At 38.8% G+C, this 18,579-nt stretch overlaps 1 protein-coding gene and 1 long non-coding RNA gene across 3 annotated transcripts in view; one reads left to right on the top strand and one right to left on the bottom strand.

The window, feature by feature from the left end:
- Positions 1 to 18,579, bottom strand: part of LOC136254851 (uncharacterized) — a 100,302-nt gene that overhangs the window by 12,273 nt on the left and 69,450 nt on the right. For both annotated transcript variants that reach the window (XM_066047612.1, XM_066047613.1), the window contains exons 8-9: positions 9,794 to 9,931; positions 2,638 to 2,742 (exon numbers count right to left, since the gene is read on the bottom strand). In XM_066047612.1, the coding sequence (XP_065903684.1) occupies positions 2,638 to 2,742; positions 9,794 to 9,931 (243 nt within the window). The remainder of the gene's footprint in view (positions 1 to 2,637; positions 2,743 to 9,793; positions 9,932 to 18,579) is intronic.
- On the top strand, positions 15,517 to 15,871 carry LOC136254852 (uncharacterized). The gene is made up of 3 exons (XR_010700805.1): positions 15,517 to 15,639; positions 15,688 to 15,742; positions 15,793 to 15,871. It is a non-coding gene; the product is annotated as an uncharacterized lncRNA (long non-coding RNA).

Genomic DNA, 18,579 nt, shown 5'->3' with positions numbered 1-18,579 from the left:
AATATCCCACATGGGTAAAAACCTTATATAAAAAGGTCAACTATGTAGTGTGCAAGAAATGAAAGCTGTTTAAAATGAAGTTTAAACCTTTAAACGTATGGAGCGAGCAGCATAGAATTACACAGTTAGGGGTGATATGGATTGGGGGCATCAACTAGAGTATATATTGGGCATCAATAAGAGTGATGCATGCGCAGTAGCACGTACTTGGCCAAATTATCCAGGAAGCTAGTTTTCCCGTCCGAACAGTAAGAACACAACCATGTAACTCCTGCATGTGATATACTTGTTGTTATTATTTTCCTTTGTAATTAATACACAGTCCCACACAGTATGCATAGCCAACCATTTCGCACCAAGGAATAGTCAGCCAACTCATCACTGGGATACTTGGGTGAAAGCTAGCTGGATATACTGGTTCACTTTCTCTGGCCTAATTTGAATGATCTTTTGAGGGACAGAGCCTGTCTTGCCCTAAAATCTTTCCTACCCAAGTGTACAGATACTTACTACTGTTTTGCCACTGAAAAGGTATCAAATTATTTGACCCCATCGCAGTCAAGGCCTTGTACATTTACCAAACTACCTCCACAATCAACAGACTGTGTGAGGCACTTGAATAAGAGCTCCAGCCAGATAGTGCACCCCAACAGGACAACAATGGACATTATTAACGGTATATTATATTTACAGGTGGAAAAGCTTTAGTCTGCATGGGTTGGTTACTTCATGCCAATTCAAAATAGGGATTATATAATATCAAGACTCATGGTAGTGAGTCACGTGGCCAAGAAAATAAAAAGTACACGCCGCAAATAAACTATCACTGTGAGTTCAAAGGTTCCACAGTCTCCACTATAATTCACGTCGCATTTGCTGTTTTACCACCTCAGCTCACAAATGTATGACAAACTCTCAACTTCATACTACTGACAAACAATCTGTGCATATGTACTAATTCAATCACCTGATAAGAGGCAAACTGCTGCTGAAGAACTTGGATGATTCAGTTCTGTTGCACACGCCCTGATTAGTTTAGATTGTTTTCATCGCAAAATTTGAAATTTACATGTATAAAGCCATACAATTTTGTACACTATTTCTCAACCTCTCCTGTTAACATTATTTTAAAAAGTGCTAGTAGAAGTGGTAACATGCCTTTTGGTGGATGTTTCATGAAGATACCAACTGGAACTTCTTCCAAAAATGATAGCTTTGAAAAAAACTGCCTGGAGCAATTGCCTTCATCATACAAATACATTGTCAGACGTTACAGGAAATGTGATATTGGTGAAAGGAGATTACTTCTAACCGCAAGATCAACCCATGGGCTTTGAGTAGTCTAATAATATGTGCACTAGCATGTGTCTCTATCATAACTATGGTGCACATTTCAGAACATGTACTGTTTTGCATTTGCTGCTTCACCAAATCAACTGATAAACTGGTGAAAGAAGTTAAAAAACAGTGCTTTAGTAATTCACTAAACAAAGCAAATTTTTATGCCATAATGAATCAAATTTGTGATGTCATTGCTCATTTGCTGAGGGGCATCTGCCATGATGCTTGTATTGAGCCTGACCTTCTGCCATTGCTTGGGGGAACCTGTCGTATTGTAGTGCTGTGATGCTTGTTTGGATATCACTGCTCATGGTTTATGGGGCATTTCGCATCAGTGTGCATACTTTAATGTACAAGTTTTTAATCTTTATGATAATTTATCCCTATTTAACAATTCTTATCGGTGTCAACTTGTTATTGCCGCAATGAACAGCAGAAGAGGAGAGCATATGACCACAGGGTGTGATAAATTTACTAGCAAGGGTGTGATAAATTTACTAGCAATTACTTGATAAATTGTTAGATAGCATCAACTTGGCACAACCCAATATTTACCAGTATTTTAGATCTGAATAAAATGGTTGCATACAGTCACTGGACTGGACTAGTGGACTGGACTGGTGGACTGGACTCAGGTATTTTTCCTTTATACCAAGAGAACTGGTTGTTAGTATGCTAGTCTCATGTAGTTAGATCACTCCCCCTGTACCACATAAAGAAACCCACACAAAGAAAGGTGTGATCATGCTAGACTTGCTAACATTGTCCAGCTTCAGCTATGTATCAGCTATGGACAGCAAAACAGTTAACTGTCACCATCTAATTTAGCTGACTTGTGACTAAAACTAGTATTTAGGATGCATGGTTACCACAACACTACAAACACATGTACGTATTATTTGGTTTGTACTTCATGATAAGATGAATGGTAGTTATACAATGGAGATTATGGCAAGAGAGAGTAGTTATGCAAATTGTACACAATCCTAAGATGAACAGGCAGTACCAAGTAGACAGGTTCACCTGTATATTTTACATTCAATGTAGCAATAGCTACAACCAGTTCCTTAAATATGTGTTTAAAAAGAAAGAAAAAACATGAATCTAGTAGTCCAGTCCACTAGTCCAGTCCAGTGGACTAGTGGACTGGACTACTAGATTGTATACAACTGATTGAAATTATCTTTACAATCAAAACTTACCAAGTACTATGTAAAAACATAGCAACAGATACTTTATACACAAGCACAAATACATATATACATATATTACTCTGTACTGCATATGGCAACTTACTGATTGTAATTTTTGTGAATATCCAGTATCCCAAATGTTTAATCGTAAATATTCATGCTCATCTGGTCGTATATTTTTAATCACTTTTTCTTCCATTTGACATTTCTTATAATTGTTGTTAAAGGGAAAAAATACTGTTAACAAATATGGTAGTGCTGTAGTATTATTCCCCCCAGTGCCCATTAAAATGCTGCCGTTTAAAACTACCCTAGAATCAATTATGTGATGAAAATCACCTTTACAGAATAGTTAGTGGATCTAGCATCAAATCCAGTATTAGAACCACAGAAGGTTGAATATTCAATTAAAAAAAATCATCTATAGAAATTTTTGGTCTGCCTACCTCAGCCTGATCACAGTTGCAAGGCTGGAGCCCAAACAAACCACACACAGTTCTAGGGAACATCTGACTTCTATGCTTTGCCTTTCCTTTCATCTTCTGAATCAATCACATGGCTGTCTTCAATGGCAGATTCAGGATGGGGCATTTAGAGCAAACGCCCCCCCCTCCTCCAACCTTGGTGGAAGAGTCATACTTCTTTTGATAGAAATACTGTACACTGTGTGTAGCCCTGGCTGATTATGCCGGCATAATTTAAAGCATAATAGGTGACCAAAAGCATCAGGCATAATACGGACGATATTTGAAAATTTAATCAAAATGAGGATTGCGTGTGTCTGAAAGACAGCAAATAATCACTGCCAATAGTATTATTAGTGCATTTCATATTTAAAAACACATAATATAACCAAGAGTTAATAATAGTGGAGGGAGAGTGTCTAACACTGCATAGGCCTGTAAAAAATGATCCTGAGAAATTCAAAGGGATTCCTTCAGATGTGTAAAATGTTCACACAGGCAGAACAAGGTAATGTGATGATTGCACACTGAGAGAACAAAGAAATGTGATGATTGAAACAATCTTCACCTATGGAGAATACTACAGATTACAGAGTTTTACAGAAAGAATCCCTTTGAATTTCTCAGGATCATTTTTTACAGGCCTATGCAGTGTTAGACACTCTCCCTCCACTATTATTAACTCTTGATATAACTTATTAAATCATTTCTTTATTGGCTATTCACACTCTGCAAAATTAAAATTGAAATACTCTAATAGAGCAGTCACTTACTCTAATGCAGTCAGAAAACACTAATATACTCTAATAAAACAGTCAGTTCTAGAGCATAATCTTGATTTTGAAAGCATAATTTTGAGCATAATAGGCTTAATTTTTGAGCAATGCTCAAAAGCATAATAAGTAAAATTTTGGGCATAATAGGCCGGGGCCTAACTGTGTGAGAACCAAATCAATTTGTTTAACTCACGAAAACTGTATATTACCACCATTATTGTATACTCACCTGACATCAAAGTTCAAACATCTGTCAAACTCTCCCAGCACATTTATACATACTAAGCGCCTCTAAAAATAATTATCATGTTCTGATTTTTAAGATTTTCATAGTCTTGTAAAGACTTCACAACCATCTGCAAAGGCCATAATGACCTGATAAGGAGTGATTATTGCTATGTAAAAATACAACAACTAGTGCTCTCCTACAACTTGTACCCCTCCCCTTGCCAGCTTCTGGATCCGCCCCTGGTCTTCTTTTTTCATTCAAGGAAGCCATATGGAGGCACTAATTTTCCATATTGACACTTTCCTTAGAGGAATGTGTTTAAATTCCACAAAACAATTTGAAGCGTAACAGTGCTAGATATCTCTAACTATACTTATAAAACCATTGCATAACTACACTGTTCATTAGTAAAAGATCAGAACAAGATACCACACCCTTAAAAAGAATCAAATGTGACCATGCTCTTTAATGATCTATAAACAACATACATGTATAGCAATAACACCCCTTAATTTATTGTATACCTCACTCAATTTAAGCAGCGGGATTGAAATACTCTAATAAAGCAGTCACAGCCACACATGTATACCATAGTGCAATATAGGATTCAAGTATGTACAGTAGGAAACTATTAAAACATAGCTTTGTGGGAAATCCCTACAAATAAAATTCTATGGATTTTATCTGTACCAACTGCCCCAAGCAAAGCTCCAAGTAAATCTCTAAGCAAAATGAAACACGACCAAAGCAGCAAGTTGGATTCACTGCTTAAATTCATGTACCCTTTCAGACAGAAGCAGAAGAGGACTAGTACTGCTAGTGTGACCAAATTGGCCGCCTGAGTGAGTAAGTGCACTTTTGCATTGAATAGATGCGGTAACATGCCAATGTAGCTACATAGTTATGTTTTAATAGCTACAATTATTATCTCACACTGTAACATACAAGTATATAATATACATTCGTATATATCAAATAGCATTATATGGCAGTATATGTGACCAGATTTTACAAAACCGATCCAAATCGCACATCAGGCAAAATCAAACTAACACCACCAGTGGATAGCTACACTATCGTACTACTACTTTTGACCCTCAGTACTACTCAAACTACTCGAGGCTGGTTTTAACAGACATCTTTTCTGGAGTGCTCAAATGGTGGTTTCAGGCCTTGTGAAGGATCTGGCTTGGCAAGAATCAGTGGTTTACTGGTGGACAGCCTTATAATGTTGGCCAGACGTTTTCTCTGTTGATTTTGCTACATATCAGCCACTAAGGAGCCAGCACATCCCTGTAATCTCGTGTCTGGACTCCAATCGTGGCCTGCCTCCATTTTGAGGTCTATCTCTTGCCCTTCCCCGCCACCCCCCACCCTCCATTTTCTATCTTATTTGGCGGGAAACTCTACAAGCAGCTACAAGTACTGGAAGTGGCCTGAAAGGTAACAGATTGATGCATCTTTTGTGTAAATTTCATACACGTGCTTGCTATCTTTGGAGACTTATGCTGGCTTCAATTCTTTAAAACCGTTTATCTCGAAACTTCTAATGTGCAATTTGGGTCGTTTTTCCAAAATCCAGTCACATATACTGTTTAGTAGGGTTCCCCCCTAAAGTGGCATGCGCTGCTAAAATGTTGTGTCTAAAAACCATCATAGAAATATCATACATGATGAAAATCACCCTTACAGAATAGTCTTACTCCATTCAACATCAAATACAGTATTAAGGGGGCAAGCAACTATGTCCTATGGCTTCTGTGAATAAAATTATGTGTTTTATAAGAAGCTGTAAAACCAACAGTGATACTGTTCTCCACCTTATGAATAACACATGTTGCAGTTGAGACATTGAACTTCTGTTTAGTGCAAATCTGAGTGAAATCCTCTGAAGTATGTACAAATTATGGCGTGGTTACAAAACACTGTAACTGTAACACTAAAATCGATTCTCCTCCTACAGCTAATTGTGAAACTCCACAAAAATACTTGCAGTGGCTTGTAATAACATTATCTTTAAAAGTATCGAAACAGATTTTTAGGAATGACTACTATGGCTTCAAAAGAGGAGGTAACTGTTTTTCATAGAAAATTTAAAGAGTTCAATAGCTCAATTGATAAAATACTTCAAAAAATTACTTCCATTACAAACATACTTAGGTAGCAGATGACAAAATTGAAACTGTGAGACTAGATCCAAAATTTGTAGAATTCTCATTCTTTAGGTCTAAAATACTAACCTGAGTCATAAAGTCAGTACTTCTAACTGGAGATGGTGATTTTTAATCACCACAAACACAACTGATGCAAAAGGGGATGGAAAGCAAGCACAGATCAATGGAAACCAAAATTTTGCATGTGAAGCCATAGGAATTAGTAGCGTGCCCCCTTAACAACAAGAAAACGCTTACAAGCATGCGGACATAGAATTAACAAAAAAACAACAACAACAACAACATCAAAACCCATAATTTGGTCAGTCTGCTCCACTGCATCACTACCTGCCTGACCACAGCCACAAGGCTGGAGGCCAAACAAAGCAGTGTGTGGCCACCATTTACACCACAACAACAAATCACTAGTGGGTGTTCTTTTATGATTCCGATGAATGTCTGCCTTCTGCGCTCTGCTCTTCCTTTTATCATCAATTAAATGGTCATCTTCTTCATGTCAGGAATACATACCAAGGCATTGATTTCTGTATTGACACCTTCTTTGAAGGAGCGTATTAGATGCCACTAAACTATTTGAGGTGCTTTATGGACTGTAGAATACCTCGTAGTACTGGGTAGCAACTAACCTGGGCAAGATACTGTAATTAACTCTCATTAATTATCTATGAGCCATGCCCCCTAATGATCAAAGCATGCCATGACACCTCCAATAATCAGTGCTGAGGCCATGCCTCTCAATGATTTTGTTTCGTAGAAACCAAATTTTTGTACCACGCCCCCTTCCCCAACTTAATCTATTGCATGACTAAGTAGCAAGATCGAGATACTCTAATACAGCAGTCACCGCAACACATGTATTTTGTAGCTATGCTCTAACATAAAAAAATTGACAAAAATTATTAATTTAAAAATGAAGTAGGATTCCCGCAATAAAAAGTAGTGAAAATCCCTACTTGGCATTTTAATAATGTGGGAAAATCCCTACTTGGCATTGTAACAATGTGGGAAAATCCCTACTTGGCATTGTAACAATGTGGGAAAATTCCTACTCAAGGATTTTCCCATGCCAAGCCTCATAGCTACCATCATCTCTTGCTTCACTACTTTTTAAAATTAAATAGTTTTTATTGCACTTATATATATATACATAACTAGCTATTAAAATTTTTTGAAAGGAAATATAAATTGATATAATACACATGCTACAAAAAGGAAGGAAACAAGCTCAAAAATGTTACAACTGAATTGAGAATGATCCATACAACAAAAAGTAAGGTAACAAGTCGAATAAGTTTAGATGGCTAGTTGCTAAAATGAAACACATTATAATGCCTACTTTTGGCTAAAATCTCGAAATGAAACTAGCCAAAAGTAGGCAATTAAAAGGTGTTTCGTTTTATTGTAGCGAGTAGCTATCTAATCGTTTTTATTGTGTGTATTATTATCATTTCAATTGTAACATTTTTTATCTTGTTTCTTCACTTTTTTCAGCATGTGTGTTATATAGATGTACACTTCCTTATAATAACTACTGTAGTTTGTTTACTTTTTATGTCTAACTATCTAGCTGTATGTGACCAGATTTAGCAAAATCAACCATATGGGTGCAAGAGCCAAAACTGAGATAGCACCAGCATGAAGTTGCTGCACCAATTTCCACATCAAACTCGCCTTCACCTTGGTGGATCTGCCTTTGGTAGACTATTTTCTGGTGGCATTTATAACCATGCCAGACATCTGTACAGGTCTGTGAACACCAGGGAAATGCTTTAGAGCGTTCAAACACTCTAGACAGTTGAGCATACATTCAGCTCCATGCATGGAGCTGAATGTATGTTTCTCGTGAGATTTCAATCTATTTCCTGCCTTTGTTAGTGGTCTGGTACCTTCAGTTACCTTCCTTATCCATTTTGTAGTCTATCTCTTGCCCACCCCACCCCTCTGCCCGTTTTTGAGGACTAGTGATACAGCAACACTGGTGAAAAACCTATCTGAAATGACAGGAAACTCTATAAGGATTACCTTGGCCACCAGGTGCTCTTAAAGGTTATGAATTGCTTCATCTTTGATGAAAAATCCGTATGTAGTTGTCAAGGTTTATGAATAACAATGCTTTAAATTATTATTCTCTGTATCAACAATGCGCCAATATGGGCAACTTTCCAAAACCCAGTCACACATCACACATTCACACTTCATTAAAATCTCATGCAAAAATCACATGTTAAGGCTGTGAAGTGTGCCGCAACTATCAATTATCCTTCTGGAAGAATGATAAGGCCAATGAATGATGAAAGTGAGCAGCATGATGCAGTGGACAAAACATAACCAGAACAACAGCGGATTCATGAATTCACAATCATTACCTTGGCTATGTGAAATTTCTGGAGCCGTGCACCTAGCACTACCAGGTCTTATGGCAGGCAGGCAGGCAGGCAGGCAGGCAGGCAGGCAGGCAGGCAGGCAGGCAGGCAGGCAGGCAGGCAGGCAGGCAGGCAGGCAGGCAGGCAGGCAGGCAGGCAGGCAGGCAGGCAGGCAGGCAGGCAGGCAGGCAGGCAGGCAGGCAGGCCGGAAACACGCATGTGCGCATGCAGGCAGTTAATCAGTCGGTAGAAAATTCTGTGAAATAAAATTTTATATTTATCAGAAGTGTTTTTTTGGCTGTAGGTAGCCAAGGCATTATGAAGGTATTGTGAGGCTAGCTTCTGGCCAATACTTTTTGTGAGAATGTGCTAGCCTTTATGATTCACAATATACCGTACTACTGTATAATTAGCAATGTAGACATTCAGCATATTTTTTGAGACTATGTTTGTCCATTACACAGCCCTACAGACTGAGCTAGCCTAAAACCAGTCAGTTGATGGGGATGTGGTACAGACACTGTCTTACAAGGGTCAGTGAAAAGAAATGGAACACAAAGGAAAGTATGTGATGAATGCATTGCTCATACTATGACATGCTAAAATGCACCTGTTGGGCTGAAGCATTGTCTAACAGTGAGACAATTGAGCCAATAGCCTTAGGTAGCATTGAGCTATGCTTGCCTCAAGAAAAAACTTAATTAGTAATCAGCCAGTAGAAAATTCTTCTACATCAACAAAAATATAATTTTGTGGTAGCATTTTTGAAGTGTTGTGGATTGATTGCCCTTAAGGTACTTTTGGGCTTGATTATACATACCTAACAAATATATCCAAGGAATCAAAAAGGTACGTATGCATTGTGAGGTTGTTTTCTGGTCAATTATTTTCTTGGAAAAGCACAAACTTTTATGATCAAGTCCTGTACTGTAGGACTATCGGTGAAAGCTCAGCTCTCTCCTTTTACAGGTAGTTTCCAAGCCATATAGCAAACTATAGGAGAAGCAAGAAGCATAAGGCTATGGCCAATATGGAGACAAATTTTGTTATGCTTACATATTTGTATGTAGTTGTAGCTCTGTGTATTTGATTAAAGCATAAATCCCCAAATCAACCCTGCCTTCATAAAATTTACAGATATGCATACATACTGCATACAAGAAAACGATAAATTACTGATCATGAATCAAAGCAACTGACTTGGGATGGTTGTGCATATGTACCAATTCAATAACACAAATTCAAAAGGATACTGTATTTCTTCGTGAGACATCCACAGTAGATTCTTCACCATATATATAGCGATGTACAATTGAACTTTTCCCCACGTTTGGAACACCGAATATTCCAATTTTGCAGTCTAAACATTTCTTGCCGTCAAGGTCATGATCCTGTAAAGATACAGTAACTTACTGTCATGCTCACATATTATATACTAGATAAAGCACTGCCGCGAGTGCTGTACAAGAAATATAGCACAAAAAGAGTGAGCGAGAGACAAATATAGCACGAGGCTATATTTTGTGTTGAGACCACTCTTTGAGTGCTATATTTCCCGTACAGCATCAGCGAAAGGTAGTGCTTTATCTGACTGTCAACTTGAGATACACACAAGACACACAAAACAATTAGAAACTCATAGAGTAGTGTTATCATTGGTACAATAGGCATTGCGCCTGTATTTCACCTGTGTTGCACTGTGCTGCGCTTGCATTAGTCATTTTGTGAGTCTAGTTTGTCTTCTCAACAACTAAAAGTTTTCGATTGTGGTACTTTAATAAGCACATTTCTGTGATATTCCTAGGACTCATCCATTTATGTGAACAAGTGAGTCTATAAATTAAATCCAGTGGTTCTCCTCTTACTAGTTGGGCCGACTGGTCAGCCAACGCAGTACAGGCTATCAGCCTAGACTGGCTTGGTTGATTGGTTGTACTGGCCAACAGTGAGTGATCACTCACTCAAAGCAGGCTATTAGTCTGCAAATAGGCCTGGCAGTTCTATAACTACCTGATATAGAACTGTGGGTCTATGAAGTGTTCTATATCTGCCCACTATAGAACACTTTTGCTTGTACGGCAAATAAAGAATGCTTATTTTGCTTTGATCTTCCCACGCAAAGTTCTTTATATGTGACCCAGTTTGAGAAAACCGGTCTTATCACCCATGTCAGCAGATTCCATTTTTCACCCAGGACACAAAGCTACATGAATAAACTATCTAATTCCATAATCAAAATCAGCTAGACTTGAGTGGTCTAGTTTTGCAGGCTGCTTTTCCCAAGCCCAGTGGAGATCCGTACATGCGGTGTGGGGCCGTAATGGAGCTCTGGTCAGCCTGGAGATGACTGTATGTGGCTGTACAGCTCTGTGGTATTGAATAAGTACCTCTGCTGTGAATTTCCTTTCATTTTAGCCAATTTTGAGACCTGAATGGCCCAAAAATTGGCCTAATTCATCCCTACACCTTCCTTTTCAATTTTTGAACACCATCTTGGTCGCCTTCCAGTCCCCCCGCCTCCCACCCCTTTTGCAGCTCGCCTGATACAGTCAACCTCGGTATAAAAACTATCTAAAATGGCGGGAAACTTAGTTGTTGGCTACTTGCACAGTGGATGCTCTGGAAGGTAAGGGATTGGCGTAAAACGTGTGAAAAGTTGGTACACATAGCTTCAACCATTGGTGAGCTACACCACATTAAATACTTAAAACCAGCGTTTCTCGATACTTTCAAATAGGTGATAAGCCTGGTTTTCCTAGACTGGGTCACATATATATATTTATTGTACTTTGGGTGAAAAGATCAAAGTGAAAAGTGAACTTTTATTTCCATATTGTACACCTGGCTGCACACTTCAAAGCTGGCAGGGTGCTGTATTTGTTTCAACTGTGCTGTATTTGCCTAAGTGTGCTGTATTTTCCCTTTGATCCCAATACAGCACTGTTGAAACAGTAAACAAGTTGACCAAAGCATAACCAATGCCAAACACATATTGCATTCCTTTCACCAAACTACTGCAATGTTATGAAGCCATTCAACAATTACGATGTATCATAAACACAGAGAACAATGCTATGACCTACACACAAGTAGGCGAATTACCCTGAAAGCCATTCTTACAGAATGCAGTTAGCAAAGGAACAGAGCAGATGGCATTATCAACACTACAAAGTAACTCCTGTCCAGCTTGTAAAGCCAAGTGGAACGTGATAAGTTAATTCGCTTCCAGTTGCATTTGTGGCATTGCTCACAGCGCCACACCATGGCTTCTATTAATGCACTCTCACCCGCTAAACATGATAGCAAACCTCTCTATAACATAGTCACAGACTTACTCATGGGCATTAAGCCAGGCCTTGACCAAGGAACAAGCAGTCGGCCACTTACTGTCAAGGCTCTTGGCAGCTCAAATCAATTAAAGCTTAGTAACTAGCTTCATCACGCTGGTGCAGTGTGAACGAGTATGAATATTGCCTCGAATAGTTAATCACTGCAATACACACAGTCTCAAACTTATGCGGATAGACACTCATCTCCTGCTACTTGGTGTCACCCCCACTCTTCACAGCCACTACTTTAGTACAATAAACCAGTTAAAGCACCACCATGCTCGTGCAATATGGAAAAAAATAGCACTCGGGCATGGTCTTGAACCTAATACAGCACTCGGCTCTGCCTCGTGCTGTATTAGTTTCTCGCCCATGTCCTTGTACTATTTTTTCCATATTGCACTCGCGGCGGTGCTTTAACTAGTATCAAGAGTTCACAATATTATGAACTCTTGCTGGTATATATATATGTAATAGCTGTACCGCTATATGTCATAGTTATACCATGGCTGCAAGGGATTTTGCTGATATATACACTTGAAGCATGAGGGCTGCAGGCCTGAGGGCTAATGGTGTCTATATCAGCAAAACTCAATGCAGTCATGGTATAAGTGATATATATCACTCTAGGCACACTAACCTGAACTACAGAGCACTCATTCTGTTTCTTTTATACATCAGTATCTCATGATCGATAGTGGTTTTAATAGTGTGAGTTTCCGTGCACCACATGTCAGGAGGAAATGCAATACACCAATAGAACGTTGTTCATACGTAAATTGTGGGATCCGGTTATTTTTCAGTTTTAGGATTTTGTACTACATTACCCTACTAGCTTCACTATTGGGACAGTAAGTAAGGATAAAGTATGCTCCGCATGCTGAGTGTGTTTACTATACTGTACTACGTTGCTAGTTGTATCAACCAGTTGCCACTTTTCTTAGTCCCCACTATAGATGCCCCTAGCTCAGCACCCCCCTTGAGAAACCCTAGATCTGCCCCTGAAGTCCTAGCAATATATGGACATAAGTGACCCACTGAGCACAAACCGGCTGTTTTGCAAAATTCTATTTTGTTGGATTTTGTTGGTAGAAATGAAGTTTACTGTTGTCATTTCATTATTGGTATCGCCTTCTTCTTTATCCACACTGAAATGTACAGGGAAAACACTATACCATGCATGGGTGATGTGCCAGTCCATGGTGAACAGATGAGCCAAACTATGTCCTTGTAGCTTGTTTCAGTCATGAGTTATGATCGATTAAATAAGTGCCTGTGCTTTATTTGCCATATTGTTGCTGTACAAATCAAGTTTATTCCTGTTCCAACAGTCTAGTACTATAACTCCAAGATTATTCATCACTAATGCTGAAATTGTAGCTGTACACTCCTTTGTTACTATAGATAACAGAGTAGCAATAAAATGAAATTTGAGGACTGTGCAAAAATGGCCGGTTTTTGCTCAGTGGGTCATATAAGTTTACTAAATGTCACAATCAATTTTGTGCTGTAAGCCAACTCCATTGCTAAGGGAAGCATATGACTACTACAATGCCAAACTGTGGTGAAATACATGTGAGTTTGTTTGTTATGTTACTTTGCGTGTGTATGGTGTTTTTGTGCTCTATGTTATGTACGTGTTATTTACGAGGTATGGTGCATATTATATGAACCCTCACTTCAGTGTATTGCACTTGAGTCTGAAGTCAGAGGAAATTTATATCACAAGGCTAAATTTGCTGAGGGGTTTATCACCAGTAAATTTCTGATGACTGAGGATGAGGGGTGTATATACGTAAGCATATACACTGAAGTGAGCCACGGTTCATATAATATATACCATGCCTCATAATTAACATTTACCATGGAGCACAAAAACACACCATACATATGCAAAGTAACATAACAAAATTAACTCATGAGTATTTTGCCATAGTTTGGTATGGTAGAATTAGTCGTGCGCTTCCTTTAGTAATTGTGACCCAGTCTGGGAGAACCGATCTTATCGCCTATTTAAAAGCATCGAGAAACGCCGGTTTTAAGTATTTAGTGTGCTGTAGCTTGCCAATGGTTGAAACTATGTGTATCAAATTTTCACCAATTCCTCACCTTCCAGAGCATCCACTGTGCAAGTAGCCAACAACTAAGTTTCCTGCCATTTTAGATAGTTTTTAAAACTGAGGTTGACTGTATCAGGCGAGCTGCAAAAGGGGTGGAAGGTAGGGGGCCTGGAAGGTGGGCAAGATGGTGTTCAAAAATTACAAAGGGAGGCGTAGGGATGAATTAGGCAAAGTTTTGGGCCATTCAGGCCTCACAATTAGCTAAAATGAAAGGAAATTCACAGCAGAGATACTTATTCAACACTACAGAGCTGTACAGCCACATACAGTCATCCCCAGGCTGACCAGAGCTCCATTAAGGCCCCACACCACACGTACGGATCGCTACTGGGCTTGGGAAAAGCAGCCAGCAAAACCAGACCACTCAAGTCTAGCTGATTTTGATTGTGGAATTAGATAGTTTATTCATGTAGCTTTGTGTCCTGGGTGAAAAATTGAATCTGCTGACATGGCCGATGAGACCGGTTTTCTCAGACTGGGTCACAATTGAGTTGACTCACAGAGTAAAAATTGATTGTAGCATTTAGTAAACATATTTCCGTATATTGCTAGGACTTGTCCATTCACTTCAACAAAAACGTAGTGACAATGTTATCTGCCGCTAACCACCAGCAACCATCATCAACTTATTCAGTTATGTCTATAAAATGAATCCAGTGATCGTAGGGCTCTTAGCCTGAACTGGCTTAGGCGATCGATCATACCGGTGCCCGTGGCAAGTTATTAGGCTGCAAATGGGCATGACATGCAGTATATATATAGTGAGTGCGTCATGTGCCTCAAACCACAGGTGAGTATATAACCCCCCCAAAACACCTTTGCTGTAATAAAAGGCGCGTCCAAGAAACTACAAGTATCTGTAACCCCATGTAAAACAGATAAGCTGTAGAAAAACACTCCATGAAATTAATGGGTAACTGAAAGAGCTGATATTTAGAGTGGCCAAGAATCAATAATGTTACTACAACTGACTATGATTACCAAAGAATACCTTGGCTGTAGAACAGGTAAATAAAAGTAACTGGCAACCAAACAAGCTAATATCTGAAGCGGCCAAGGATAAAAGTTAAGATGATACAACTTACTACAATTATAAACTTGCAACATTGAGTCCTAATCATTCAACTGTGTTCTATACATTCACCCTTGCTACATCCTAAATTAATTCTTTGTAACTCTAATTGGCTGGTAATTTGGCCGCCTTTTTCATAAGTCAGAGTAAAGAAAAAAAGTTTTATAATTGTAGTAAGTTGTATCATCTTAACTTTTATTCTTGGCCACTTCAGATATTAGCTTGTTTGGTTGCCAGTTACTTTTATTTACCTGTTCTACAGCCAAGGCATTCTTTGGTAATCATAGTCAGTTGTAGTAACGTTATTGATTCTTGGCCGCTCTAGATATCAGCTCTTTCAGTTACCCATTAATTTCATGGAGTGTTTTTCTACAGCTTATCTGTTTTACATGGGGTTACAGATACTTGTAGTTTCTTGGACGCACATTTTTTACAGCAAATGTGTTTTGGGGGGAGGGGATATCACTAATTTTTGTCAGTTATATAATTTACAGACCCAATGTTCAAGCCATGGGGGGTGTATGATGAATTCTGCCTTGTAGAGGTGTTGCAACCAAACAGAAATCTGCTGATAGGTGGTGAGCATATTACATACATTTCTCTAGTAGCTATTAATTTTTTATTAGGACAAGGGCCAGTGGAAATTACTGGTCATGCCAAGCAATAATGGCTACAGTCAGGGTAACCAAAGATGTGTGTAAAGCACTTATTTGCAAAACATGCTTTTCTAGGTGATCTTGGGGAATGCCACCATCTTGAAATAGCAACTCTGAGATTGCATCTGAGATCTGGGAGTGTTTTCAGACAGAGATGTAAATATTCAGCTATATTGTTCAATGACTGTTCTATTAGAGCATTTTATTGCCTGACTGTTCTATTAGAGTATTTATTGCTTGACTGTTCTATTGGAGTATATCAATCATTCTGTACTTGTCAATGAATAAATCCTGCTATAACCACTGCCATAGTGCCATGAGGACGACCTATCAACTTGGTTTGCCACTCATAGAGTTAGATGCTTTGCTAAGGGAGTTATGAAATAGATCACAAACATCGTACTATTATTTTTATTTCACTACATACAAACACATGCTTACATCATATACAAACACAAGACGCACACATAATGTGCAAACACTATACACACATGTTCACAAACATACACCACATATTATTGGTTGTACTCAAGTTAATATCACATCTCTTGTGAAATGCTCTTGTAGGAGAGATGGTAGTGCCTTTACTTGGTGCTAAAAAGTTCTTGCAGAAAAGAAAATTGTGTTGTAGATACTGTTTAGTGCTGGTTAATTACACATGTCACTCCATAGTTAAGCCATGAGGATATCCAAGCAAGTGTCTTTGGTGTTGCGACTGATGTTCCAAGTTAGTTGTATGTGTGTTTAATTTAAGGTTAAGTTCAGTGCCTGCTTGTTCTTTTTCAGGTCTCATTTAACCTTGTGTCATCATGCAGACATCTGAATATTGTGCAAACTGTGTGGAACAACCCCAACTCATATACACAATCATTAACAACCACGAACTACATGCGTATGTACATTCAAGCAATCTGTTACAAAAGTTGACAGCCACAACACAAGCTCATACCAGCAAACCATGAACCACATTCCAGCAATTTGTTACAAATTTTGTTGCACTATGGTATGTGCATAATGATCAATTAATGAAAGCCACAACACAAGCTCCATGGTACATTAATGGAAATAAATAAGTTCCACCTGACTGACAATTATCACGTGACCTATTTAGGGGATATCCCTTGGAAAGACCCTGCACAGTAACACTTCAAGTGAAAAGTGAACACACTTGATACACAATTTATATTATTATTGATGGCAGTCCATGTCTTGAGGGAGAAGTATAATATTATTAAACACTAAAATACATTAAAGTACGAGTACCGCATTGTAGAGCCATAACCAAGAACAAGTTCCACTTGACTGACAATGATCACGTGGCCTATTTAGGGGAAATCTCTTGGAAAGTCCCTGCAACACCTCAAGTGAATACACGTGATACACGGTTTACATTAATTATTGATGGCAGTCCATGTCTTGAGAGGACTGAATACTACTAAATATTTGTTATATTGTAACTGGATTTCAATGGAGCAGCGAAACGTACTTAACTGATTTGAAACTAAGATACGTAGAGTCTACACCGCTTGAAGAAGAACGTCGAGTGGATATTAAAGAGTTGCTGGCGGGAATACTGACGTCCTCAGCTCTTTGTGGAGGTTCAGTAATGAAAAGAGGAGTGGAGGTTCAGTAACAAAACGAGGAGTGGAGGTTCAATAACGAAAGGAGGAGTGAAAAAAATGAGGCTAGTGTGCAAAGTGCCACATCTATTCACAATGATTAACCGCGCGTATGCGATTGGTTTTTAGACTGTCAGACGTCTGCACTGACTAGTGCAAGTTCACTGAGACCAAGCTGAAAACTTCTGTGATGGTACCAAGTTGAGTAACAGCAAGTACCGATATTTTCCCGCTTGAAATTATATCTCATGGATGGATTGTCAACAAGGTGTACCCGTACAGACCAAACAGCTTTCAGTATTGTCACTGTAGTGCCAATTTAGAAGTCCCGGAACTAGGTGGAAGAAGTAAGGTAATCTACATGATGCTAGTACAAAAAAATGCTCTTTCACATTGCATACTGGTCTTTATGTACAGTGAAACCTGTATAATCAGGACACTGTGTAGTAAGGTCACTGCTGGGCCAACTTGTGAATCCTCAAACGTATCACCTCAAGGGTGTGATGAATTTTCAGGTCCTCAAATTTTGTATTACCTCAAGATGTGATGAATTTTCAGTTACCCAAATCTGTCATTTACGTTAAAAAGTGACAGATTTTTAGCTGTATTGTATTTAATGCCCGCCTGTTGATTTTACAGGTACAGGGTACTTAATCATAGCATGCGGTTCTCTTACTAGCCGTGCTACATATGTAACTTGGCTAGAGCTGTTCTACACTTGGCAACTAAGTTCAAGGTTCGGGGGGTTAGTAGACAAAGGAAATTTATAATGTTATGTGTGTTCTTTAGTTCTCAATTGTTAAGTGTACGTGGACTGTACACCAAGTGTGCGTGGACTGTAGTAACATCAAGGACGTTGTGGATCTTCAGGTCAGCAGTGCTACATACATAACCTGCTCTAAACTTGGCAACTAAGATCAAGGTTCGGGGAGTAAGTAGACAAAGGAATTTTATAATGTTGTGTGTTCTTTAGTTCTCAATTGTCAAGTGTATGTGGACTGTACACCAAGTGCGTGTGGACTGCAAGGACGTTGTGGATCTTCGGGTCAGTCTGTGTGTATACTAAGAAAGTTTTGTATTACCTCAAGGGTGTGATGAATTTTCAGATCCCCAAACCTGTCATTTGCATAAAAAATGACAGATGTTTAGCTGTATTGTATTTAATGCCCTGTCAATTTTACAAGTAAAGGGTACTTGGTCATAGCATGCGGTTCTCTCACTAGTAGTGGTACATATGTAAAGA

The sequence above is a fragment of the Dysidea avara genome, chromosome 4 (assembly GCF_963678975.1).
Source record: "Dysidea avara chromosome 4, odDysAvar1.4, whole genome shotgun sequence".
Lineage (NCBI taxonomy): Eukaryota > Metazoa > Porifera > Demospongiae > Dictyoceratida > Dysideidae > Dysidea > Dysidea avara.
This window is presented reverse-complemented; position numbering and strand designations above follow the sequence as displayed.